At 41.9% G+C, this 12,143-nt stretch overlaps 1 protein-coding gene across 1 annotated transcript; it reads right to left on the bottom strand.

The window, feature by feature from the left end:
* Positions 1–3,714: 3,714 nt before the first annotated feature.
* LOC111662233 (uncharacterized) lies at positions 3,715–11,189 on the bottom strand. Its single transcript, XM_087176552.1, has 9 exons — positions 10,977–11,189; positions 8,133–8,400; positions 7,984–8,042; positions 7,489–7,627; positions 6,228–6,346; positions 5,963–6,143; positions 5,648–5,731; positions 5,467–5,562; positions 3,715–5,375 (listed from the first exon to the last, which is right to left on the bottom strand). Exons 1-9 carry the CDS (start codon positions 11,117–11,119, stop codon positions 5,058–5,060), a joined length of 1,407 nt encoding a protein of 468 aa, XP_087032678.1. The 5' UTR covers positions 11,120–11,189; the 3' UTR covers positions 3,715–5,057.
* Between the last annotated feature and the right edge of the window lie 954 nt (positions 11,190–12,143).

Below are 12,143 nucleotides of genomic sequence, written 5' to 3'. Positions count from 1 at the left end.
ATGTTCATCATCAGGTAGTAGTGGCAGTAATTCATTATGCAGGTCAGTGGCCTTTTTACACAGTGCATTCATGCTGTTCAGATGTGAAAGAATTTCAGTCACGTCTTCTTTTGATTTCATGTGCGCCTTTATTTGCGGAATAAGCGCTTTGATTTTATTAACGGCACTTTTGCGCTCATGCTGCAGCCGGTCGATTTTATTTTCCAAAGCTTTAGGCGTCATTTTAATGTCTCTTTTTTCCTTTTCCATGTTCGAACATTCAGCAGCAGCGTTTATTTGACTCATTTCCATTAAATTGTATTTTGAATTAAACAAGACAGTCACAATTCATCAAAAGCGCATCCAGATTCCGTCCGTAGACATTGCCTTTAAATTCATTGACAGAACATCCACTTAATACATTGTCTTCATTTGATTCAATGCATTCCAATTGTAGCAGATTCCTCAATCCACGAACATACAGGTTCAAACATACCTGTTCCTAGGTGTATAGATGACGTAGCGTGGCACTTAGCTGTGGCTCCTTTGTTCTCGGCTAGTCGTTGTGCGCACGACTTGGTTCTTTGATGCATCTGGATGTTTTTCATTAAACGCCTTTTTTGTTGACAAAATGTAGCGGCTATAATTCTATGAGCCGCTGAGAATATGAGGTTGGGTCCTCAGGTTCATAGTTCTGTGACGCGCCAGGAGGGTATGAAGCAAGATACGCTGAGATCCAAAATACTTTCGTTGCATTTATTGCGTAAAAAGAGTACAGAGCTATCACAGCGTAGCGAGGATGGATGTATGAAAAAATGATAATAACAGATTAAACAGATACAAAAGTGAGATTAATGGATAAATGGGTAAAGTTTAGCGTTTGCGGTCAACAAAAATTATGGCTACTACCCAACCCTGACTCTCTCATTCATCTGATCACCTGGTAAGTGCACACCTTTATACACACACCTACTCCCACCTGAACCACTCCCTCTGCCTCACACACACACACCCACACACACTGTGCTCCTCCTCGGTTACCTATGTCTCCTATAATACACACACATGCACATGCACTGAATGGGATAATATTCAGTATCAGAAAGCTGATATGAAATGTTTAAAAAAGGATATTAGGTGGAGCTCAGCCTTCACTGACATCAAATCCCAGATAGTGGAATGTTTCTGCCCAAACTAAAACCCCATTAATGTTGTTGAGTTTAGGCTTCCCTCCAGCCATGTTAGATCAACCATAATAAGTTGCGAGTTTATGGACCTTTGCTCCCTAAATGTCTACCATGTTGCTAATTGCGTACATCTGTGGCTGGTGTTTTGATGTTTTGTCTCAACGTGCAGCTGTCCGTTCTGTTTCCAACAGCCTCTGGCTAAAAGTGGCATGGCCCTCCGTTATCTGTGTCCAGAGCCTTTAATAGCAGCCATGCATGTGGTTTGCGATTCAGCAGGAGGGCTTTGCTTTTTTCCCGAAGTTCAACTTACACGCATGTACAAAAAAATACACATGGCCAACAATGAAACAAACGTGCATTTTATTTGCTAGCCCCACAGCCCAACTAAATCAAAAATTAACCAAATATATATTTACACACTCATTTTCTCTTATCATCTATTGTGATCATGTCAAACTGGAACTTACTACACTGAGCAAACCTCTCATTGTTATCCATTGTTGAGTCCTAAAAACCCATAACTACCAATAAGGTGAGATTACAGTATTTCAAACCAGTTGCTAATACAAACCAATTTAAGTATAGTTAAGAAAGTTAGTTAGACATTAGAGACTGTTTCATCACATTCTCAGATGCTTTTAAACTTGTTTGACAAAAATATGATCTTAAGGACTTTACAAACATTTTGTACCTTTGTCACACGCTTCAGATCGCTGGATGAAGACACAGCCTTTCTAATGCTGCTGCCATTTATTAACATGCGAAATGTCACTGCTATTAAGTTAAAAGGTTAACAGGACTCCCACCAACCACACACACACACTCACACACACTCCACTGTGTAAACCATCAATTATCATTCCTCTCAGCTAAACCCTGCTAAGTTGTTCTTGCTTTTATTCGGTGGCACTGTGTATGCTTCTTCTGTTTGGTGCTTATTTGTCCACATACTAACTTCCTGTGCACCATTCTATTTTGTTGTTGTATGTTTTGTTATACACCATTTTGATTATGATTTGGCACATTGACACTGTGTGTGTGGAAAACAGTTTTTAAGTCTTAAAGGAAATGGATTTAAATAGTTTATTTAACTGTGCTCTCATGAAAGTTTTGTGACAAGGTCTTGACTTTGCTTCCATCAGATAGCAGCTGTCCATACTACTGTACGGTGTCTCGCAGTGCCATCAGAGGAGGGATCAGCACAAATGTGTGCTATGTGTACGCCAGTGAAACCCGATCTTGAGTAATTGTCAGGATAAGGCAAGGGATTGACCTCTGCCATGAACCATATTTTCTGAAACAACACACACTTGAGCTAGCTTTGAAACAGCCTCTGCTCCAGGACTGGAATGGACCGTGAGGAAGCTAGTCATCAACTTTTTAGTGTAACTAAACAAAGCCTGTGGTAATTTCATTCGCTCACTCTTACATTCTTAGTGAGCAGATAACTGGTGCCCTCTGCTCTGCCAGACACCGTCCCTCTGCTGGCCATGACATCACATGCCAACAATGTGAGACATGAGTTCATCTGGACGGGACCGGGATGTTCCCCACTCGCTCATAAAGCAGGGCTTGTTTCGTCTTTTAAGCTCTGTTTTTCATTCACCTCTAATAGAATCAACTCTCCCCTTTCTATTCATTTATTAAAACGCTTCGTAAATCAACTCAAAGTGTTGTGCTGTCTTTAGACTGCTGGACCTCAAAGCCAGTGTGGTCATTGTTATTGTAAGCAAGCATCCAAGACCATTATGTGTATTCATGACTGATTTGTGGAAAATGTTACATATTCATGTGGTATGTCATAACTGATTTTTTTTTTAAATTATTATTCACAACTCTTGTCACTCAGTTCAAATAACCCAACACACAACATCTCTCCCCCCAATGTCTTTACATCCCCCCATCCATCTAGACATGGTGTGTTTGTGTCTTTGGTGTTGTGACAGCTCGGATCCTGCAGCATTCAGCTCACATTCCTCTCATCCCTGATCCCCCAGCGGTCGACCCCACCTCTCCCAATCACTGCCCCAGTGTGAGGGAATCAGACAGATGCAGGATCTGGCAGATGGTAGGCAAGTCCGTGGTCAAATGACATCGACGTCATGCATACTGTACAGACTCCCAACAATTAGCACTTAACGGCAGCCATGAATGAATTGATTCTCATCAGGAATTCTGTCTGCTCGGGCCAGAGAAGTCAGGAATCTGGTTCAGAAAACTGTTGCCTTCAGTGTGGAGCTGCAGGGTAATTGAATTTTGGATCAAAGACATTCATGTCTTTCAAAAAGGTCTAGAGGGCTGCTCAGTTTTTAGTAATAACAGAAACGCTTCCGGCTTTGACCTCTTTTGCCCCCTTCCAACTCAACCCCCTACCCCCCTCCTTCTGCCCTCAACCTGAAATCCCTGCTCAAGTCGTCGCGGCTGCTTGGTCTGATGGCGAGCAACGGAATGAAAAATTGTTGTGGGAAAAGAAAAAAATCTGGGACTTCTTAACATGTAACTTCATTCCTCTTGCACATTAGAAGAGCACACTTCTTACAATGATAGATTAATGGGGAAAAAAGCATTTTATTTTTACAACATTGGTTAAAAGGGCTGTAACAGACAACACAAGGTTTTGAAACAAGCTGAATAATGAAAAAATGTCTCATCAGATATCCCATATTAGGCCACATTGTTAAGTGCAGATTAGATGGTTGATGAAATTAATCAGTAACTAAATTTAAGTTACTCTAAAAACACAAAACCTTTGCTATATATACCTGGACCTCATTCATTCACCCAATCATGAGATTCTTCAGACAAGTTGTGGCTATTGAGAATCAGTTTGAGGAGCCTCTCCCAACCCTACCTCTTATGAAGCTGATTGAAGATGAAAAGGTCTGAGTTCACTGCACAGAACTCAGCTGAATATATATTTATGGTGTGATTGTATAAAATGTTGGATGGATGCTGTGAGACGCTCATGTTTAATGCCTGTAATAACCGGTGAAAGTGTGCCCCCTTGTGTTTCAAATATTTGATATATATTTCAAAGATTTTGAGTTGAGTTGTGATACATAAAGAAAATGCTGCTACTTTTGTCAATAAAGAATACTTTATTTTTACAGTTACACAAACATATTTAATGTATTCCATTCGTTCAGAATTTTCTTTTGTTAAATCACATGAAAAATTTAAATAAACCATTTATTCGTGTAATTTTAATACCATTTGCCAGTCATTTTGAAAGGGAAAAATTTTAAATTTATTGGGGAAAAACTTAAAGAAAGCAAAAAAAACAAACATTTTTTACAGTGTGTTTAAATAGGCCAATTGTTTTCAGTATTTACTTTTCTTTCTAATAAATTCTTATGCAGCATTTCATTCTTGACTCTAAAATATAAAATATCCCCGACTATAGTGCATCAACAGTCAATTGTTTCTTCTAATAGCCTGCTGTCCATAAATTACAAAATAATACTAATAATAAAGAATTAAAAGAACTTCAAACTTATTTAAAGCCTTTTCAATACTATTAACACTAGAGTCTATCAGTGTTGGGGTCTAACAAAGCTGCATGGAAACTAAATTCTTTACAAAATTGGCTTGATTATTGGCTCCAGTCTGTCATAAAATAGTCTTTTGACCAATAAGATATTGAAGAAACATGGACATAATCCCCCGTGGCCGTATTACTGTAACATGTTCTTTATGTAAATAAATGAGTTGACTTTATGAACTATTCATAAAGTCTAACATTTGATCGTGTGGTCAGTTATAGTTGACGAATGTATGTCAACATAGAACAGTGGTTACATAACCTTAGAAAATTTGAAATTTACATGTCATAGGTGCAACTCCTGTACTTACTACACCCCTGTGCATATGCCGAGTACATTTTGATAAAAATCACTTCCTCCTTCCAGATTTACTTAAGCGTCCAATAGTGGAGGAGAACTGTAAGGCCGACCTCTCACACAGTGAGAGAGGAGTGTCTGTTTCTGTGTCTTCTTCCACTGACGAAGCAGAGGTTGAGTTACAATGTTCTAGTGATATATCACTTGTGCGTCTATTATGGAGATGTGGGGAAGTCTGTGGAGAGGCTGAGCATGAATTAGACCCATTAGCATGTCCTTCCTTGTTCTCCTTTCTAAGTCCCTCCAGGTGGGCCTGGAACGTAGAGGTCTGTTGTTCCAGGGAGAGGAAACCCTCCTGCACCTTGTCAAACTGCGAGGAGAGACAAGTCTTTAGTCCTGCTGTGTTTCTAAACCTATGAACAACATTTGACTGTTTGTCTAAGGGGCAGAATTCAGTGTACCTGCTCAATATTGGACTGAAGCAACAGCTCTGGCCAGACTGACTCAATGCTGCTGCTCACACTGTTGCTTATGTGAGTGTGACTCCAGGTTAACTCCTGTGAAACAAGGCAAAGGAGATTCCTGAGTGAAGACAGCGGGGAATATCAGAGGTGGATTTTTATTACATGAGGAAAACTTTACCTGCAGTAGTTGTGTGCTGTTCTTCAGATAAGTCTGGCAGCACTGAAGTCTGTTCCTATAGTGACCCAGGACTGCAAACAAGTTCTTTGCCAAACACATGACAGTGTTACAATTAACACCCAATGGCAGTGACAAGGCAAATGTTAATGTAAATCACCGAGATTGATGGTTGTTAAAAGAAACAAACTCAGGAGAAAATCACAAAACTTAACTTCGGAAAACAAGTATAAAATATAAATGTAATATAAAAACAACATTACCAACATTATAATACCGTCGCCAGAGAAATGCCGACAGACCTTCACACCTGCTTACCTCTGCGTCTGTGCAGGCTGCAGCCAGGTCTCCGTGGCCTTGACTCCCCTCTTTGGTTAGCGTGACCCCGGTGTGGAGCTCCTCCAGCCGAGCCCAGAGGCCATCTAGGCCCTCCAGCATGTCCTTCACTCTGGCCTCGAAATCCCCCTGCACCTTGACAAGAGCACGCAGCGACCTCATCCTATCAGAGGAGTGTATGATGTTAATCCAACAGAACTAAACAAAAAAAAAGCAGATGGCATGTACACTAGATAATGAATCTCACCTCTGCTGTAAGAATGTGCAGATGAGCTTCACTTTCTCTATCAGTGTGGAGTCTTGGTCCACCTCCTGCAGAGTCACCTCTGATCCAGTATCAGCCTCCTCAAGTGTGAGAGACACTGACTACAATAAAAAAAAAAAGGAAGAAAGAAAGAAATGACTGGGGGCTGAGTTTAGTGTTGTGGGTTTGTTTGGTTTAAACTATTTCTGCAAAATGTATGCATCGAAATTAAGACAGTGCAGGAATCTACTTGTTGCATTTTATATCCATTCTACACTGACACATCTAAAAGACATATTTTCATATAGATTAAAATGTCAAAACACAAAAACAATATTGATTCTGCAGATGACATTTAAAAATCCATTAAAATAAATATTTGTGGAACAAAAAAAAAAGGAAACCAAAACACGAAATAATAAACCCCAAGACAGGAGAGTTGTAACAACACCAGGATTAGGAGGAGGAATATGATTTAAACCAGACAAAAGGTCTGTAGCTAGTGGCATTTTGGGGCTGTAATCGTCATACCCACTTGCCACTTTGTGTTTTTTTCCCTCTTTTCTCCCTCTATTTCTCTCATTAAGTCAAAACAATAAGTCGAAATATGAATCTTTAACAAAAGGCTGTCAGATGTCATGTTATGTAGTGTTTATTTTTGTGTCTTTGATTTGCTTCACCAAATTCTTTTTTTTTTTTTAAATCTTTGCAAATCAGTGTCAAAGTTAAAGTTTGTCAGCACATTTGTAAGCATTAAGACCGCAGTAAGTCACACCTAATTATTATCATTTGTCATTATTATTGAGATAGAGTGTCATGAAATACAGTGTTGTACAACAGGTGGTGCTAGAATTAAGTCAAAAAAGAAAGAGGATTCATCCTCAGGGCATGTCAAGGCAAAATATTTCACTATGGAAAGTTTTGGGCAGACCAACTGACATTGAAATCACAGAGCCTCTTTGCTAGTGTGGCTCACAGGAAAGTCAGAGGAAGACAAAACATTAAAAACTGCTCTCCTCTGGCAGTCTGGTTAATTCAGAGCACAGATAACAGCAGCTCAGTGATGGAGTGTATTGCCCAGGGCTAGAATATCTGTGTATTCCTCAGTGCCATGTCTGATCTCTGTAATATTACCAACAGACTTCACACTGATCTACATGCAAAGAGCAACTGATAACACAGGAGATGACAAGGATTGCTGGAGGCTGCTGTGCGTAAGAAAGAAAAGCATTTTGTTCTCCTGAGGTGGTTTCCTCCCCCTTACCTCCAGCCTGGAGAGGAGCGCCTGAATGTGGGGCACACTGGGGTCTGGAAGGGGCTCCTGGAGCACACACAGCAGCAGGCTGTTGGCCAGGGCAAGGGCCAGAGGAAGCTGGAGGGCCAGGCTCCTCGACTGGGACACCCTGGAGAATTAAGGAGATCACAGTGACCATGTGAGGTTTTTTGATTTGTCACTCTTATTGTATGACCATATTTCTGTCATCTTCAAAAGTCTATAAATATACTTTTGGGCCAATAAATGGTCAAATAAAGAATCTAACACACCCCTCACAACTAAAGATATACTGGTATTTTAAAATAAAAACATTTGAGAAAACAGGTGTAATGATTAAGACACTTGTGGTTCCCTTGGGGGCATCTTTTTCCTCAAAATAGGGATGATGGGGCAAATTGTGACTCACTCCAGTCAAAAAAAAAAAAAAAAAGCCACATTTTTAAATCTAATAAATGTGTAACTATGAAAATAATGATGTCTCACCATGATACATGGCTATTCATGTTCTCAGCCACAACCTCCTTCTGTATCGTCTGTGGAGGCTCCACCATGAATTGAAGCAAAGCCAGTGAATAAACACAATACGATCAAATGCACAACAAGGTCAAGTGAGATCTGGTTCATGCTGCTGCACTCACCTGTTTCTGTCCTGGCCGCAGGCAGTACTTCAGGGCATAAACACAGACTCCCAGAACCATCCACAGTGAACACACCAACAGGAGCCTCCAGCACACATCTACCAGTAACACAGAGGGGTGCAGCGGCGCCTCCACCTGGTGGAGTAACCACACTACACCTACTGGAGCAAAACTGCACCAACCTTTCCAGGGTCGCAGTGTCCGCAGAGCCTGGGACCAAAATGTGAGCTGTGGTTGACCATCAGCTGGCGTTTGATTTGAGCTGCAAGAGTAATGAGGAAGAGACAGAGACAGCCAACTGTTAAAAAGCCAGAGAGAGAGTGAGGACAAGTTGATTGAAAATGAAACACAACATTAGGCGTCAAATCGGAAGAAAAGGAGAGGAATTCTGCAAATATAAATTCCCAACGGACACTTTGCTAAATCTAGATCAAAGTCGATTAATGTACCTGTATCATTACTTAACATTCAGATTGGCCTTGTTTTGAAAAATTATTGAAGAATCCTGATTATCATTAAAGTTACATTTAAATGACATTTACATGATTATCACGGTGAATGAAATTGAAGGTATGTTTTCATATCAACATATGATATGAGATGGAAAGTTAGAGAACCTGTGCTTCACCTTTCATACAATTTGTTATCTTTGGAAATCTTGCGATCGTGATGAATTTAAAATAAAGTTTGAAGTTTTAAACAATGCTTTGTGACACAACATGCATTTAGTCACATTTCACTGATTTCTGGACCCAAACGTAGGTAGGTGCAGTGATGGTACTTTAATATCAACAGAATGCCTTACTTGTAAACTTACTGGCCGGCTGAAACACACACACACACTCACACACACACACACACACACACACACACACACACACACACACAAGAACGTGAACAGGAACAAAGCAGCAACATAAACAGTAACTCCAAGCAGCAAAGCAAAACTCTGGGGAACAAATGCAAGAACAAAACAAACAAAGAACAGACAAACTGACAGGAAGTCAGGAATGGGTCTGGGTATCTGAGGGGAAAAGCAGGAGGACTGAGCAGGAGACCTCGGCAGACAGCTTGGTGACCTGGCAGACAGGCAGGGCACTCAGGATCCCTCTGGAAGCAGAGCAGAAGGCCGGCGGTGAAGGTGGTTCCCATCAAGAGGCAGAGTAGAAGGGCAACGGTGAAGACAGGTCCCCTCAAGAGGCAGAGCAGAGCAGAAGGGCATCACAACTGGACAGACGGAGCCTCTATGGAGAATGATCGTAGGCCAGAAATGTATGTGAGACCGCCCAAGGCAAGACCGCTCTGGAGGCCGGCAAAAAGACTGAAGGTCTGAAAAGACAGCCAGCACCAGAAGATTCAACTGCTGGGAAAGAGCAGGGCAGGAAGTGGGCAGCTGGAAAAGACAGCTCAGGGTCACTTGGCAGCTGAGGCTCAGGCTTCAGTCAAGGTTCTGCAGTGCTAGGCAGCCAAATGCCTCCGATACCCACGCTTCCTTCTATGGGGTCCAGCCCCAAGATATCTCAGGGAGATAGCCAGATGAGTCCCCAGGAAAGGGGTCTGCTCAGGGTTCAGCTTCAGCTTGGGAGCAGGAACATGGAGGTGGCTAATTGGCTGAGGAGCAGAACCAGGAAGGAAGCTAGCCAACCTGGGTACAGACTGGAGACTTGTTGGAAGCTGGAGGCTCACAGCCCAGGGTGCAGGCTGAAGATCAACATGTTGGTGGTTAGCATGCTAAAGGCGCTGACTGGAGACTAACAGAGCCTGTAGCTGATGGAGTTGGCTGCAGGTGGATGATCCCCAGACTCACCATCTCTGCTGCATGCTATCAGGCTGTGAGCTAAGTGACTTGGATGCAGACTGGAAGCTAACAGGCTGAGAGCTAGCCAACTTGGAGGCAGACTTGGAAGCAGGGTGAAGGCTTGTAAACCTGGGGCTTGCCAGTACTGGCTGGAGGTTAGCTGACTCAGGAGCAGGGTGGTGGCCAACTGACTGGAGGCTATCATGCTGAAGGCCAGCTGGCTGGGAGGCTGTTCAGAAATCAGGTGTTAATAGTCCTTAATCCACTCAGGAAATGAACACTACACCAAAAAGCCGTAGCTTTTTGGACACTTCCTTGTGCACCATCCTCAGAGCTGCCTTTTTGTGTTCTCTAGTCTCCCTTTTCCAAACCCCACAGAGCCACATGAGGGATCCCAACAAATGATGAAACTCATCCACAGAGGGGATGTCTGCTGGGTCCGTGTTTATGTCAGATCATACTGTCACAAGTCGATGATTTCTGGACCCAAATGCATAGACACACGAAACAGATGAACTGACAAAGAGTGACGGGAATACAGAGACTTAAATATTCTAGTGAGGGTAACGACAGGGCAGTGCAGATAATCACATGGGCAGGCAAAAACAAAGACAGGAAGAACTACAACTGATTCAAAAGGAAAGTCATTTCAAACTAAAACAGGAAATAACACAGTCCAGGCATGAAGTCACTCAAGGGGCAGATTGTGACACATTTATTATGAGGGACCAGCTGTCCGGTCCAGCAGAGTAATACCCAAACAGGCACTGTACTGTATAATTGACAGTCACTTCAGGTCTGCCAGCTCATGTGTAATGGTGAGCAGTTAGATGTGCCTGTCAGCCATCACAAATGTTGACAGATTTCTTGCCTAATGAAACAGAAAAACATTTGCTTTCAACAGTCTGAGCAGAGAGATGTACTTAGACCATCATTTCACTCAGACCTTTTCCCTGTGGCAGCAGGTAATAAGAGACCTGCCACTCAAACGCTGATTCAAATGAAAGGCCAGTTGTTGAATGACACACAGGTCTACCTACCTCAGCAGTTTTCCGCTCCGCTCGGCAGGTTCTCCCTCTCCGTCCTCTTTTACTTCCTCCATCCATTTACAGTCCCGGTCCTCTCCCCCTCCCTGTCCCGTACCCCCCTGACCTTTCGTGTGGAAGACTGTCAGCCGAGGCATGGGAGCAACTCAGACACAGACATGCTGGTTGAAACTGCAGCAGAGCAATTAGATGAACAACATGCACTTGCTCAGTATGATTTCTTCTGTAACAGGACCAGCTTGTTAAACTGGTTCTACTGGAAGATTTGTTTTATGTAGGTTGAAGTTTTTTTCCTTTTCCCACATTCCATCCTTGCAGGAATGTGTTAAACATACTGACCACAATTGTTTGGAGGACAAGCCCTGCTCCACCCAGGTACAACTCCCCCCCCCGTCCAACATTGACTTCTATACCTCTGCCATCACTGTCAGACACAGACACTGAGCTATTATTAACTCACAGCACGTGAACAACCTGCTGGAATCTGAACAGTGAATTAATTCATCCGGAGGGAGATGTTAACAAATGGAAGAAAGCCCATGTTATGTATTAACATTCAAACACAATAAAGGCAAACACTGTCTCTGGTAGAATCTTAAACTATCACAATTTTGATGTTGAAGAACTCATTGGTTTTCTGAGGCAATGCTGCCATCTAGCAGTGAGAACAAGAATAACACTCTGACAAATAAACACCCATTAACCCACAAGCCCAACATTAACTTGGACACCATGAAATTATTTGGACGCCATTTCATAATAAAGTGAGCAGAAAAACAACATGTGCAGATATAATAGACACACATGGACAAAATAGTAATTTAAATAATAATGTGAATTGTTGCACATGATCTCATAATATTCCTTCCATATTTTACATTGTAAAGTCTATTTTCTTAGACTAGTTTAGATCATTTTCAATGGCCTGGTGGTGTATTTACAATAGCCTTATTTTAGTTTATTAAACTGTATTAAACTGTAACTTACTGTACAATTGCATCTAAAACATTTCTACTTTGAACAAGTACCTTAACACAGAATTTCCTTGCTCATGATCACATCAGTAAGACAGGTGATTGCTCTCACATGGTTTGAACTCCTCCTACTGAATTACATTTTCCTTTCTTACTTACCTGCAATGAGACGCTCGGTGGCACCGTC

Source organism: Seriola lalandi, unplaced genomic scaffold, assembly GCF_002814215.2.
Source record: "Seriola lalandi dorsalis isolate HSWRI2012SDOR001 ecotype SW California unplaced genomic scaffold, Sedor1 jcf7180002054560, whole genome shotgun sequence".
Classification (NCBI taxonomy): domain Eukaryota; kingdom Metazoa; phylum Chordata; class Actinopteri; order Carangiformes; family Carangidae; genus Seriola; species Seriola lalandi.
The sequence above is the reverse complement of the archived record's forward strand: the minus strand, read 5'-3'. Positions and strand labels throughout refer to the sequence as shown.